The sequence below is a fragment of the Mesocricetus auratus genome, unplaced genomic scaffold (genome assembly GCF_017639785.1).
Source record: "Mesocricetus auratus isolate SY011 unplaced genomic scaffold, BCM_Maur_2.0 Super-Scaffold_100010, whole genome shotgun sequence".
Taxonomy (NCBI): domain Eukaryota; kingdom Metazoa; phylum Chordata; class Mammalia; order Rodentia; family Cricetidae; genus Mesocricetus; species Mesocricetus auratus.
Window position 1 is genome coordinate 70978466 of NW_024429194.1, and position 15563 is coordinate 70994028.

The window sequence follows — 15563 nt, forward strand, 5'->3', positions numbered from 1 at the left end:
CTTTTGTTTTTGTTGTTGCCATAATTATTTTAGAAGAAAGTCTAAATTCTGACATTTTGAAATCAGACCTGCTATGCCAGGCCTGGAGTCCCACTGGGGCATCAGGGAGTTAGAATTGGACAGAAGATACTTCTTTTGAATAGACTGTCCAGCTGCGTGAGTTAGGATTTGTGACTTTAAATGTTTAATTCTTAATACAACTATACCAGACCCTAAGTTTGTTTTTCAAGTTTGAGATTCCTTTCCTTTCATCAAAGTCACTGTAGCCTGTGAAGCCTGACCAAGGCTGATTTGACACCTTAAACAAGTAAAGTCAACCGTACACTTTCTCCTGGGAAGCAATTTAATCCTGTTTGCAATGAAACTACTTTTATGGGAGACTCAAGGGTCCCCCTTTGCAGGTTTATAGTCTAAAAGATAGAAGTCTTTCAAAATAGGCTTAGAGGGAAACTCAAAGACCATCTTATTAGAGTTTGAGATAGAAACATCCGGGCAGGCAAGTTGTAAATTTCAACCACTGCCAAGACATACAAGAAAGGAGAAAGCCATGGTTTTGAGTCCCAGTTATGTCCACAAGTAACTTCAGGGCCAAGGAGGTATGTGTGGAAACCTACAGATGGGTAACTGCCGATCATAATCTGGCCCACAGAGACTGAGAAAAGAAAAGCCTGAAATCTTTCTGCCTTTGAGCCTGGCCTAAGTGTAAAGTGGAGGATGGGGAAAGTGGTCATTTGTGGGAAACAACAACCGTAGTGTTATCTTTTTTGTAGGAGATAGGGCAGTCATTATGTTTTTATGGTTTCCTGTTTTCACTTCGCACACTAATTGTAATACAGGCTTTCAAGCAGCGGGGCCTCCTTCCCAAGCCTAGCCAGACCTCAAGTTAGACAAAGGTAAAGCCAGATAAGTCTGCTGATTCCATCCCTGTGATGGTGAGCACTGCCTGCCACGTGCCCATGATCTAGAAAACTTAAAGACATCAGAGGGTAACCCTTCAAAATTGAGTGTTTCCCCTCAGATAGCACTCTGAGGAAGGGGAGGGTGTCCTTTCATTGACACTTATCAACCCCCACTCCCACCTCACGGTCCTACCAGTGATAAGTCTTATCTGGACACATTTCTATAGGTTATAAAGAGGGAGGAATGTTCTCCATCCAACCTGATGTCACTGGACTCAACAGCGAGTCTCTAGATAACTGTACTTGTTAATGTTACTATGTTTTATGATGTTAAAATATGTAAAATTATAGGTCATCACCAAGCCAGAGAAGCAAATGTTCAAAAGATGTAAAAATAAGTATATTTTTAGTAAAGTAGGAGCTTTATGTTAAGACTTTTTCTTAATTAAAATGGCTGGATTTTTTTTCTAGAATGGGAAAGATAAATAGGAAGCTAAAAAGCCTAAGAAGTTCAAGAAAGAGAAGTATAACAATTGCCTCCTCTCAGGGTTAAAAATACCTTGAGAGATCTCTCCTAGTGGAGGACACCTTTAATCCCAGCACAGAGACAGAGGCCGGTGGATCTCTGTGAGGCCAGCCTGGTCTACAGAGTGAGTTCCAGGACAACCAGAACAAGAACTGCCTCAATAAAATAATTTAAAAAATTATTATAGCAGCAACAACATGTGTAGAGGTCTCTGGTGAGACCTAAGGCCCTTGCAGATAGTACATAAACCACCTGTTTGCAGACAGTAAAAACAAGGGTTTCCAGGGGGATTACAGGAAGGCTACAAACTTAATTGGACTTTCTTCTTCTCAAGCTGAGCACACAATGGTTCTAATCGTGGATATGGGAAAGATATTATTTTAATCTCGTCAGCATTTTTTAACAAAGCCAGCCTCTGTAATCAACAGGACATGAATCAGCTAAAATCCTGCAAGTAAACTCTACAATTTTCCCTTTGTGCAATACTACAGTTAAAACTGGTAAATCAGGGTGAGCCATTATGCCAGGAAGTACTTGTTGGAATGAAACACCTCCCAAAGAAGTCCCCAAAACCTCACATTGTAGGTGGCTGATCCATGAGTATGAGGATCTGATAAAGAAAAACTTTAGATTACAAGTCCCAGAATATAACCATCTTGTTTGCTGTGGTCTTGCTGGACTATTTAGTGGCTTATTTAAAATGCATTATACCCAAAGAGGGGTTCTTGTCTTTATATTGTTTGCCTGAAGAGCATTTGCATTTTAGCACATTTTAATTTTATATATTTATTGGTTCAAGGCTCTAAAGTCTGTTTAGGAACACTAGAAAACCCACATTAAAAAATAATAATAGGATTAGTTTTCATGAGGAAATGATGCGAATAAAAGCCTAAAGTGAGGAAGAATTTTAACTGCTATCTGCTGTTTCCATACAGATTTATTCCGGGTAAGTATGAATACACATTTGATTTGAAACAATAAAGGGCTAACCTGAAGCAAAGTTCTATTGATGATTTTCTGAGGAACCGCATAAAGGACAATGAGATCTCTTAAGGTGCTGTGAACTGAAATTCCCAGGAAGAAAAAAGCCACCCAACACCTGCTAAAGACTTGAAAGGTTGTCTGACTCTTCAGAATGACCTGATTGTGTAGGACTGTGGTGTGGTAGGTCCAGATTATCTTGGACCATCCCACTCACTGACCACTTCGATGTCTTAATTAACATCCATCTTTGGAACCATTAGGGAAATCCTTTTGAGATGGTCAAACCACTTAGCTTAAAAGTTAAAAATGTCATCAGCTAATATCTGAACCCATGTCCCCACCAAATACATGTTTTAAAGATGCTTTGACTTATGATTTTCTTTTGTTCTGCTTCTGCAAAAAAGAATTCATAAAACTGTTACCAAGTTGGAACATGATACTAGGGAATTTGGGGGGCACCTGAATTTATGCAAACACACACACACACACACACACACACACACACACTCATATACACCCATAGCCACATAATTTGTTTAAAAATAAACTACCATTTTCTCTTTGAGGTGAAAACTGTGGTTTTGTGTGAGTGGCCAATTAAAAAGTGAATAGCTTTACATTTAAATCACGAGGGAAATGTTAAAGGACTCTATGCTCTCATATTTTAAGATGGGCTTGAAGTGGTCTTGAACCCCATCTTACTTATGCTGTGCTAGTGCTAAGCTGTTTTATCTGTCGCCTTAAAGGGGCCGTTTCCTTACAACAAAGGGCATGTCTTTTACTTAGGAAACATATGCTTGGGGAAACAGCTTATTTCTCCTCTAAGAATTTTTTGGTGGGGATCGCTGTGCAGACACGTGTATACACTCAACAAGTCGCCAAAGGATACTGCCTTGTTAAGCACAGCAGCAGAGGGCGGGGAGCGAGGGGTGGGGCCAGTGACGGGAAGGCGTGATTAAAGCCTGGCGGGGCGGGGACTGTGACGACAACAGAGAGTAGCCAGTGAAAGGGCAGGAGGCGGGGACGTGGGCGGGGACTGTGCCCGGCCGGCGAAGGCGGCTGGTGCTGGGAGGCGGGGCGGAGGGTCGCGGGCAGATGACGCGCAGGCGGAGCCGCTACTTCCTGGATCCGCCGGCCGGTGCCGCTGCCGCACCCTGCGCCGGAGCCGGGAACCTGCGGCCGCCGCCATGTCCCACCAGACCGGCATCCAAGGTAACAGCGCCACGGGGCAGGGGCTCCCGGGAGGCGGCGGGCCTGAGCGCTGGAGGCGCGGACGGTGTTGGAGCGTCTCTGGGTGCGACGGCCCCGACCGTGTCCCTGGCGGCCTTACCCGGCCGCCGCCACGTTAACAGGCAGTGGTTGTGGGGGAGCCGAGACGTGGGGATCCGTACGGGGCCCGACCCGCCGCCTCCCGAGCCCCCCGCTCCAGGAGTAGGAAGACCCGAGGCTGGCCTGGCTCCGAGCGACCTTCCTCGGTACCCTCCGGCGAGCAGATTGTTCCTGCACTCATTTGAAAAACAAACAAATCCCATAGTTATAGGCTGCCTCCCAAACTCCCCGGATTGTCTCTCTCAGAACGGGGAGCGTGCTTACCTCTCGGAGAAATCCTGAGGAGGAAGTGTTTTTCCATCTTTGGACTCTCCCCAGGCAGCTGAAGTCTGGTCTGTGTGTCTGCAGCTAATCACCCCGTAGAGACAGTTCAGCGTGCAATTACTTGTGTCTCTGTACCCTCCATTATTTCCTGGTTTGAAAACAGGCAACTTGGAAGTACTCACCTCCTCGGGATCAAATAATATTATCCCGGAGTTACTTAACGAGTTCTATCATAAACTAGAGCACTTCCTGTGATAGTCATTTCCCTGCAGGTGACCGGTTAATAACTTGCTTTGACACCTCTTCTTTCTTCCATACACACCCAGGCAAAAATCGTGTCATGCCTAAAAAAATGTCTTTTTTTCCGTGTTAATTTCAACATTGAAATGTGTCAACGTTATTATTAAGTTTGATGTTTGAGCCTTTTATAGCAAGACCTAAATAGTCGTCTTCCTGCGAATCAACAACACAAGGATGAAATTGAAGCATGCACGAGTACACAAGGGATAGGTTATTAAATGTTTATATGCTCAGTGACTACTGTAGCTTTTTAAGAAATACAAGAAAATGTAAACACCGGGAAATCTAGTGCATTTTACAAGCTTTTTCTTTAATCAGTATATGAGACTTGATCCTGTTGTTTTTGATAGATAGACACAGGAAATGAAGGTGCTATCACAAACTTAAAATTGGACTATAAAAGCAACTTTCAAGGTTTTCAAACATGAAGTTTATTGGGTTTGACTGAAAGTATTCACTTCAGTGTTACTTCTGCTACAGAAATCTGTAACTAAAATGTTGAGTTCATATACTTTTAAAATGTTAGTATTTAGCTTTTAGTGATATTCAGTGCCCAAACTTTGTGTGTCTTTTATAATGGCAGTAGGAAAGTGCTATGTACCCCACATTTTTCCTTGTGTTTTATTTGTGTAAAGAGCAAAATAAAATACTTCTAAGTTAAAAATGGGTTTACTTTTCTGTATCATTTTCCACAGCAAGTGAAGATGTTAAAGAGATCTTTGCCAGAGCCAGAAACGGGAAATACAGACTTCTGAAAATATCTATTGAAAATGGTTAGTTAACATTTTAAGATACTATGTGCCCATTGAGTACTTGCTGTTACAGTTTCATGTTTCCAAGTGTTATTTGTAATCTGAACTATTAATCAGCATGAAACAAGTTTAGATTTTGCCTTTCAGCTTGTTTTCTTTTTAAATTGTATAGCTAGTGGGGAAACTCCTGATGGTTTCTGCTATGATAGCTTCATCTTTTATGTATCCATGTCTACCGTTAGTGCTTCCTCTTCCAGAATGGAAATCAGTAACCGGGAGATACTTTAAAACAAACAAAACTAATCATTTGTTAGTTCATTCAGTAAAGTGTGTTTTGAAGTAGAAACATTTCAGTGGGTTTTTTTAGTTTTGTTTTTTGACTTTTAGGTTTTTTTTGGGGGGGGGTCTGTTTGGGCCCTAGAGTAGAGAGAGGAGTATTGCTATTTCTTTTTTGGAAACATTCTAAGAACAGGCTCCCTAACTCCTTAACAGTAATTGTGTGATTAGGAAAACTGTGAGTGGCCACACAGATCAGAATTGGATGAATTTGAAGTCACGCTTCATAAATTTTTATCAAAATGAATGGCCTTCTCAAATACCTTCAAACCTTTTGTTTTGGAAAAATAACTTGTCTTTTCATGAACTGGAAATAAATCAACTTCATTTTTCAGTTTCCACTTACTAAAAGTGAAAATAGCTTAGAAAAATTTTATAATATTCAATAGGAACAAATGTCTACTTCATAGTAGCTAAAATTGTGACTAGTTAGTAAAATGGAAAGATGAACTGTATCTAATTAGTACTTCTTCAGAAGGAAAATTTCTGTTTCCTAAGTATTTTCCAGTTGTTTTTTAATTTTAGAAAAATGTTAAATTAGGAAATTTCAGAGAAGAAAAAAATACCTACATCTTAAATTAATGACTTAGTACTTTATGGTTTGCTCCAAGCCAAATTTTATTTTTTTAATATTACTGTTTTTCTGATGTAAAAACATCTTTTGACTGCTGCACTTCTTTTTTCCCTGGGGTAGTGGCAGTTTAAAGTTTTATATGTATATGATCTATTCCCTTTACCTAAATGCCTACTTAGCACACAATGCTGTTTTGAGTTTTTAAGTTTACATAAACCATATAGTGTTTTATTCGTGTGCTTTATTTCTGGGATTTCTTATGATTTGTTTTGGTAGCTTATGCATTATTTTAAAGCAGGAATATGGTTGCACATTATCTTACAGAGATGATGTCACTGGTTTGCCCTGTTGCTGTGTAGTGTTACAGCATGCGCCTGTCCATGTGCACAGGTGGTTCTATGGGAAGACTTCCTTCAGGGTCAAACTCTGCAAGATAGTACTTAAACAGTGACAACTCCCAGTTCTAGTTTATACTTTTAGCCAGCATGTTAAATCAACAGTGTTGTTGTCAAGTAGGAGCTAAAGCTTGTTTCATAATTCTTTACAATTAAATATCAATTTCACGAATTATAGTTTTGAGTTAATAAAGTTATAGATATGTAAATTTTAAGCATAAAAATTTAACAAGTCTAATCACCTTTTGCTCAGCTATTATCATTTATGTTTATTCTTTATGCTATTTACACTAAAAATTTAAACATCCTTTTTCTAAGATCTTTATGTAATGCCTCAGATCATAATTATTTTGTATAGTTCTGCCTTTTCAATTTTTATGGGAAGATAGTAATAGGAAAATAGCTCATATTTTTGCTGTTGTTTTTATCATATTATCACTTGATACTGCAAACCACTTACCTGTTTAAATTTTTCCTTTCCTAGAGCAACTTGTGATTGGATCATGTAGTGAGCCTTCAGATTCCTGGGAACATGATTATGATGACTTTGTTTTGCCGCTGCTGGAGGACAAGCAGCCGTGCTATGTATTATTCAGGTTAGATTCTCAGAACGCCCAGGGATATGAATGGATATTCATTGCATGGTCTCCAGACTATTCTCCTGTGAGTAATTCTTTGTAGGGTTTTTTCTTTCTTTCTTTTTTTTTTTTTTTGTGTTAAAAGCTAGGGAATTTTTTTTCCTAAAATATTTTCAGGCTAAAAGAAGGGTCAGAAGGAGCAGTCATTTCCCATAGAGGGATAATACTGTCACAAAACAAAATAAGAGAGTTGATAGTCAACTAAATAGAGTAAAAGATGGAATTAGGATGTATATACCGCCCAATATTGTGAAGAATCTCAGATTTCTTATAAAATGCTAATTTTTAATGCTATCCTAGATATTATCAAAATATTATCCATTTTTAATTCTTCTGTCTGGAAGAAGTAGCAGATTTTACTATTTAGAATTATGAAAGTGTTTCTATTCAGTAGTTATCTATGAAAACTACTCATTTAGTAATAAAATTTATATTTGTTCATCCCACTGTTCCTCATTTGCTGGTATTTGCCATCAGGAATGCATGAATATTTGATGCTTAATTAGTCATATCTGGTCTAACTTTGAGTACAATATCACTGTGAAGGTTATTTTATATTGGTCACTCCCCCTTATATTTTGAAGTAGTATTTTAGTAATTTTTTTTAGTATAAGGTTAGAAGTTTATTTTCTACTTTAGAAAAGTACTCTACATAATTTAAAATCTACCCTAATGGTCACTAATGGTTTAGACACCTGTGTTACAGTTGTTAGTGTCAGTGAGCATCAGCCTCATTGGTTTAAGTACTTGGAGGTTTCAATATATCATTGCTTTCTTTTATAATGATAATCCCATTAACATGTAAAACTTTCACAATTGTATAGGTTCGTCAAAAAATGTTGTATGCAGCAACAAGAGCAACTCTGAAAAAAGAATTTGGAGGTGGTCACATTAAAGATGAAGTATTTGGAACAGTAAAGGTGCAAAACTTGTGTTTATGTGTGTTTTATATGTTTCAAAAAAAAACCAAAACAGGAAACAAGACCAGTGAAGCCAGCCATTGAAGCAGACACCATTAATCCTAGCATTTGGGAGGCAGAGTCTGATACCAGCCTGGTCTACGTAGTGAGTCCAGAACAGCCAGGGCTACATTTTGAGACCCTGTCTCAAGCATAAGAAGAGTAATGTCATTTCTCATGGTATGCAAGGTCATGCTGATAAATTCACTTGTTGTGTATATTGATATTGAGAATAATCACTAAGAATTGATACATTTATGACTATATTCACAAATTAAGATGATTGGGATATACTTTTTTATTTTATTTTAAATTGGAATATACTTTGAACAGCTTGTTTATTTTTCCATTTCATAAACCAGGTGCTGGGTTGGCTTCCCTGCTTTGTCTCTCTCAGCCATCAAACCATCCTAGCTACCTCGCTTTCTGAGAGCAAAATGATCATAAGCACACCTCTTTGAAGTACTTTTCTTTTATATGAATAGTTCTGCGAGTACTGTATAAGTAATCTTAATATAGAACCTAGAAGCAGAATAAACTGCTCAGAATAGCTATAGACCAGTTTTCTGCAGGTGGTAAATTACAAATGCCCCGTAGGCTTGAGACCTGATCAGTTCATTATTTGGCTGATCAAGCTTAGACAAAAGATTTAATGATTATAAACTTGAAGAAAAAGAGACACTTGTTCAGTGTTTTGAAGCCTTTAAAATAGAGGGTTAAAGTAAGAATAAAGTTCTTACTGCTATATATTATCACTTAATTTTTTCAGTTAATGATTTTGTTTCTCCTAAGGTAGCCTCACTTTGGTTGTATTTCTGGAGAATAATAATTTCTTTCTTTGCTTGCAGGAAGATGTGTCATTACATGGATATAAAAAGTATCTGCTGTCCCAGTCTTCGCCTGCCCCACTGACTGCAGCAGAGGAAGAATTGCGACAGATTAAAATTAATGAGGTAAGTTACATTCAAGGTTTCAAATGTGTCAGAATACCACGTGTTGAGTGAATAGACACAGGGAGTAACTGAAAATCAGATGTTGGGTTAGTTAGGTTTATTCTGTTGAGTTTAGAAACAAATCTGTGTGTTTAATGTGTTTTCATTGAAAAGAAAAAGTAAAACATTCATATTAAACTAATAGCAGTTCATAAGGGCTATTCCCAAAATGTACATGTTAAAACAGAAACTTCCTGCTAGAAGCTGTCTGCCCTGACTACTTTTTAAAGGGAGAAGTGATTGCTAAGAATTTTGTGTTTAATGCAACCCCATAAAGAAAATTCTTTAAAAAATATATTACTTCAGGGAATAGTGTTTGCTAAAGGGAATAAAGTTAAATTAGAATAAAATTAAAATTAAGGTCTCTAAACAGGCTTTAATTTCTGTGAACTGTTGGAGATGTAGGTGGAAGATGGAGTATTTGTTAAGCATATTGAAGCCAGTAAAGTTGGAGCCATAATTTTACCATTTTTCTGCGGCCATCTTAATTTGGCTTTTGTAACTGCAGTCTTTCTGCTGAAAGGTTACAGAGAAGAACAAGTGTCCCAAATGACTGTTCACACTAATAGTCTGGAAATTATTAATAACTATTAATATGAAGTTGATGGCAAGGATCTAGTATATATTTTAAATGAAAGTTATTTGAGTGGGCTTTTTATGTGACTTTTTTTTCCTACAAGTTTGAAAGTTTGTTTTATTCCTTGCAATCAGAACCCAGAGGATCATATTGGGGTATGCACTTGCATATATTCTATGATGTTTTCATTATCCAATATCATGCTGTAGAATCTCCATTCATTTTTTTCTTAAGTAGTTTGTATTTGACTTTCTGTTGCAATATTGCAAATGAGACCCTATACTAGTGTCATTTATCAACTAGAAAAAAATCGTAAACTTGTGCATTGAGAAGATTTCGACTTTCCTCTCATCTCACACAAGCTGTTTAGTAAAGAAAGCCCCACATCCTGGACGCGTGCAGCTGTAGCTTATTGAGCTGTGTGTTTTGTCTGTGTCCTGTGTCCTCATTTCAATTCAGTGCATGGCGTTCGTGTCTCATCTTATGTCCAGTGGAACAGTAAAGTTCTGCGCACACTGTACACACTATACTATTCAGAACGTCTAACAAGAAAAGTGTGCACTTAAGAGGTAACCTGAGGACACTGTGGCAGAGTTACTGTAGCTACTTGAACCTGCACCAAACTGAGCCAAGGAAACTTGAAAGCCCTGAAACTGCTCATTCAAGACTCCCTCCCAATAATTCATCCAAGTGTGCTAGCAGGACTGTAAATCAGTGCGTGCACTCATTTGCCTTCTAAGGTTAAAATGTTTTAAGAATTTGAATTACAGTTTGGGGAAGGGTCAGTGAGACTTTTTTTTAAGTGGAGTTTTCTGCTTTTTGCCCTCAGACACTGCTAACTAAACACTAAAGCTTTAGCCGTAAATTCTATCTGTGCCTTAGGTACAGACTGACGTGGGTGTGGACACAAAGCATCAGACACTACAAGGAGTGGCGTTTCCTATTTCTCGAGACGCTTTCCAGGCTTTGGAAAAACTGAGCAACAAAGAGCTCAACTACGTGCAGTTGGTAAGAAGCGTACGATGACTGTAAAGCTCGTTTTGGTAGTTTAAGGCTTGTGTAACTCCTATTTTTAATGAACTTTACATTTAGTACTTCCTGTTTTTTTCTTTTTCTTTTGAGGCAGGATCTTCATTTTTTTAAATCTCCAAGTACTATAAATACATGAAAAAGTCAGATGGTTCACAACTGTGCCTCATCCTTGTCTTTTAAGTTAACTTCTATTTACCCGTTTAATAAATGATGTTTCTTTTTGGTAGGAAATAGATATAAAAAATGAAATAATAATTCTGGCCAACACAACAAACACAGAACTAAAAGATTTGCCAAAGAGGATTCCCAAGGATTCAGCTCGCTACCACTTCTTCCTGTATAAGCATTCTCATGAAGGAGACTACTTAGAGTCCATAGGTATGTGACAGGTTTCTTCAACATGGAACCTTCCAGTTTGCTTAGCTAGCATGTCTCAGCACCATATTCTTGCGTATTTCTTGCCAGGGTCCTTAGTTGAAGCTCTAGGAAGCTTATAGACTTGTTTTCATTGATTTTTCTAATCACTGTTATTTTACCTGGCAGTTTTTATTTATTCAATGCCTGGATATACGTGCAGCATAAGAGAGCGGATGCTGTATTCCAGCTGCAAGAGCCCTCTGCTAGAAATTGTAGAAAGACAACTACAGATGGAGGTGATCAGAAAGGTACTTCACTATTTAAGAATGCTAACATTTGACTAGATTTCTTTTTGTCATTTCCATTTAGTACAGTGTGGTACCTTTCCAGGTGCCGTGGTTTATAAACAAAAATATTTAATCTTGTTGTTTTTACCTTAAGCCTTTAGAACCTACTGAGTGTCTAGGGGTGATCTGTCATGATCCGCATCTTTGTAGATCTGTATTATCTGGTACGGTAGCTACAGGTCACATGTGGCTATTTACGTATACACTTGAATGAAATATAAAATTCAGTTTCTTATACCACTGGTAATTGTAAATGCTCATTGGCCATTTGTAGCATTGGGAGTACAACATACTCAGAACATTCCTGTCAGTTTTGCAAACTGAGGTGCTGCTACCATCAGATCTCCACATATGTTCTCAAATGCAAATAGGGCATAAGGAGAGACTTAGAAATTGGTGGTGATGGGGTGCTGAGCTTCAAGCAACTCTAGATTCTGTGGGTCACTTGCTGTGTGCTAGGACCTTTCAGCGTCAGCTGACACTGCAGGAGATCAGACAGCAAATAGTCTAAGCTCTGCCAGGCCTCGTGGGTCTCCTCCACGGTTTTGTTCTTTCTAAAGTCCCTTGAAGTGCGAAGTGTCTTAAGTTGGGTCTGTAGGCCATCATCTACCTCTTGTAGAGTGATTCCAAGTGTCCCAAGGACAAAAGAGCCCTTGTTTTAGTGGAGAAAGCAGAGCAGCTGGAGGACTCGGTGCTCACTTCTGTTTGTAAATGGGGCTTGAGTGGAGCAGTGAGCGGCAGTAAACCAGAAGGGAACTGTGGCTGACTGCTTCAGTGCCTGCTCTAGCGTCTCCCTGGAAAGGATGGGAGGGAAGCGTCACCGGACAGTCTTTGATTCCTCTCGCGGCAGGTGTGTGGCGCACCCATGTGTAGGTGCCCTATCTGGGAGCTGGCTCATTGTCATTGTTAGGTTTTGAGTGTTCCCTGTTTCCTGTGGTTTCTTACTATTGCTCTCCTCTTTGCAGATTGAGATAGACAATGGGGATGAACTGACTGCAGATTTCCTTTATGACGAAGTCCATCCCAAGCAACATGCGCATAAGCAGAGCTTTGCTAAACCGAAAGGTCCTGCAGGAAAGAGGGGGATTCGGAGACTGATTAGGGGTCCAGCGGAAGCAGAAGCCACTACTGATTAAAATTGTTTTATGAAATGTTGCAATATAGTTTTGTAAAATTCCAGCTTTTAGTACAAGGAGAACTGAAATCATTCCATGTTGATATAGTTGGGAGGAAAATTGTACTTTTTGAAAAATAGCACTTTCCACTTCTATGTATTTTTTAAATTAATGCTATAGAAGACTCCTGATTTCTATTTTTTAGTTAAAGCTAGACAAGGTTTCAACATAGTCGTGTTTGGTTTTGTCACACTGTTTTCATAGCGTGTTGATTCCACACTTTTCACATACTCTTCAATATTTTACATAGGTGAGCCAGTTCCAGAACGCCTGAGACTTGCTCTTTAGTACTCTTCAGTGAGGTCTGAGATCCTCACTGGAGGTGTATGTTCAGGAGCCTGGGAAGGTGGGAAAGCCAGATGCTCTGAGGCTGTGCTTACACTGGGGTTGTCTGCAGCGCTGGGGCACAGTGCTTCAACGCAGGAGTGCTTTCTATTTCACCTTTTGTTTTTAATAGCATTAGTGTCCGAAAACCGGTTCATTATGAAACTTTCAAGGTACTGGAAGACTACGCAGTCTTATAAGGTGTTTGCAGAGCTTTCGAAATGTCTGTTTCCAAAGCAATCCCTTCATCATAAGTACTGTGAAGCCAGACGTCCATGTTCAGATCGAAATTCAAGTATCATTGAAAAGGAAACAAAGCTAAAGTGAAAATTGTCTAAAGTTTTTCCCCCCCTTCAAAACCAGGTGTCTTAAAGCAAATTGTCTTATCACTCGGGAGCAAGTGTTCAGATCTAAAATGATCAGTTCCTAGTGCTTAGCAGGCTAACACAGATGACTTCTCTCAAAACATGTGTTCTAAAGCTTTGTATTTCAGTTACAACCTAGAAATTTTGAGCCTCAGTTCTTTGATACTTGAAATAGAGGGAGTTAGAACACTTCATATTTAATCTGCTAAACCTGCTGCAGAGCCATAACTTGGAGGAGTTTTGAAATGAACTATGGTATTCAGGATTTGGAAGTCCTTTACCGAACTTAATGCTGCGTAAGATATATATCAGTAATGCACATTTCATGGTCTGAAATATGAAGCCCTCATTGCGAAGCCTTATTACTGAAGGTAATACACGCGCCTTTCAGAAATTCAGCTGTATTCACATAGACCATATGAGAGGAGTTACAGGCTCATGGGATTTTTAAAAATAGATTTGAGTATTTGTGTGTTTTGTTTGTTTACAAACACTTAAAGACTTTGCTATTTAAATATGCAGAACAGTTGGCAGTAATGTTGCACTTGTTTACTAGAGGTAAACTTTTAGTTTTACGTGTGCACACGTAGTCACACGTGCCACAGATTGCTGCTGTGAGAGTCCTGGAGCCCTGTTGCAGACCATCGCCAAAAGCTGCCGTTTTCCAGCAGAGGGAGTACTTACTGCCTGTGGTGAAGATCCGGAACTGGTGGTAACTGTTCTGAAGCACCGGTGTGCAGTTATGCTCTGAATTCTATTACACTACATCCAAGTAAATGCACATTCCAGAATATAGATATGATCGTGTAACCATACTAATGATTAAACCAATGATTGCTGAGAATCACTTATGCATTTGTTTTAAGGTGTAACTCATTGTTTACAGTATGTTTTAGGTGACAATAGATGTGAATAACATTCCCAATAAATTTATATAGCAGTGAAAAATTACATGTCTTCTGTGGACATTTTATAAGTGCATTTTATATCAATAAAATTTTTTCTCTTTGAGTTGTCTATGCTGGTTTTATAATACATTTTACATGTTTGGATGATTTTGTACAATCCAGTACCTGGTGATTTTTATGTGTTCATTTCATTAGCCTGCTTAAATTAAAGGGAGATGTTAGGTAGTTGGAAACCTAGGCAAGAACAGAGTGCTTAATGTAGATGAAAATCACCTTACACAAATGTAGCAATAATGAAAATCCATGTAGTTGTTGAGTTCTCTCCATGATAAAGGCACCACATTGAGTGGGGTAGTATATGCCTAAACTTCCAGCATGTTCCAGAACTGCTTGAGCTACATAGACCCTGTCTCAAAAACCTTCCAGGACAATAGGTGTCCAGTGTGCATGGTACAGTTTATAAAGAACTGCAGCTGGGAAATTCAAGATGAAGGTGCCAGCGGTGCTCTTCCTGTGAAAATGACTGATGCATTCTTACCCTAGGCATTTCAATACGAAATCCCTTTTCATCGGGCACGTTACACAATAGATGTTTTTGGTAGCAATTTTGGGGGGAAAAAAAGCATTTTAAAGAGCTGATTTAGAAATAGGTCAGTGAGATGGCACAGCAAGTAAAGGCACTTTCTACCAATCCCAGCAAGACTGATTTCCCAGGACCCACAATGTGGAAAGAGAAGTCACTCCAAGTAGTCCCAACCTGTTTGTGCACTGCGGGGTACATTCCAACACACTAAATGGAACAAAGTGCCCTGCAAAGGATTCCTTATTTGGAGAACTAAGATACTTGGCTCACTATGTGTGGTGAGTGAGTGTATGTACTCATTTCCTTTGCACATACAGTGTAAGGGTGATGGGATCATTTTCTGTCCTGGACACCTGTTCATAGGTTCTGCTGTAGTGAATGGACCTAACAATCAAATGGCTCCACATGTCACTGACAGCTGTGAGCAATTTACCTTAAATGACATACTGTGGCTACTCGCAGTTCAAAAAGCTGGGTGGTGGTTATGGTAGTGGCGTGATCTCAACAACTAAGTCTGAGCTGTTGTCTGCGCTTCTGCATGATGTGGCTCAAGATTTCTACATGCCTTTGTCACGTTCCCCTGCCTCATTGGCTGCTTCCAGTTGACCACAAGCTATGAACTCAGTAACATCCTCACCCTGGGTCACTGTAGCCTGTTGGATGCATGCCCTTTTTCCTTGTCCGATGCACTTCTCTTCATGTTCAGTCTCCCTTGGCCTCTAGTTTGTGTGTTTGGGCTACTGCTTGTCTTTATTTTTCTCATAGCACCTAGGCAGTGTGTCGGAATTGTGCCATTCTCTTGAAATATCTGAGTGAAATTAAGTGGGGGAAAGATACAAGAGGTTTTCTGGCACAAGGGCATCCTGGCAGTTGGGAGCCAAGGAATACCAAAAAGCCACACCATGCAGCAGACCTCACCTGAGGTTTATTAGGAAGAACAGAGTGGC

At 39.2% G+C, this 15563-nt stretch overlaps 1 protein-coding gene and 1 long non-coding RNA gene across 3 annotated transcripts; one reads left to right on the forward strand and one right to left on the reverse strand.

The window, feature by feature from the left end:
* Positions 1-2344: 2344 nt before the first annotated feature.
* LOC121142900 lies at positions 2345-4238 on the reverse strand. Its single transcript, XR_005880032.1, has 2 exons — positions 4003-4238; positions 2345-3909 (listed from the first exon to the last, which is right to left on the reverse strand). It is a non-coding gene; the product is annotated as an uncharacterized LOC121142900 (long non-coding RNA).
* On the forward strand, positions 3468-14136 carry Twf1 (twinfilin actin binding protein 1). 2 transcript variants are annotated; one of them, XM_040753921.1, is made up of 10 exons: positions 3468-3621; positions 4998-5075; positions 6844-7022; positions 7822-7917; positions 8805-8909; positions 9660-9680; positions 10408-10533; positions 10785-10935; positions 11101-11222; positions 12227-14136. In XM_040753921.1, the coding sequence occupies exons 1-10, from the start codon at positions 3597-3599 to the stop codon at positions 12395-12397; spliced, it is 1074 nt and encodes a 357-aa protein (XP_040609855.1). In that variant the 5' UTR covers positions 3468-3596; the 3' UTR covers positions 12398-14136. The 2 variants fall into 2 exon arrangements, with proteins under 2 accessions (XP_040609855.1, XP_005067198.1); XM_005067141.4 differs by lacking the exon at positions 9660-9680 and having other exon boundaries at positions 3540-3621.
* The last annotated feature ends 1427 nt before the right edge of the window (positions 14137-15563 follow it).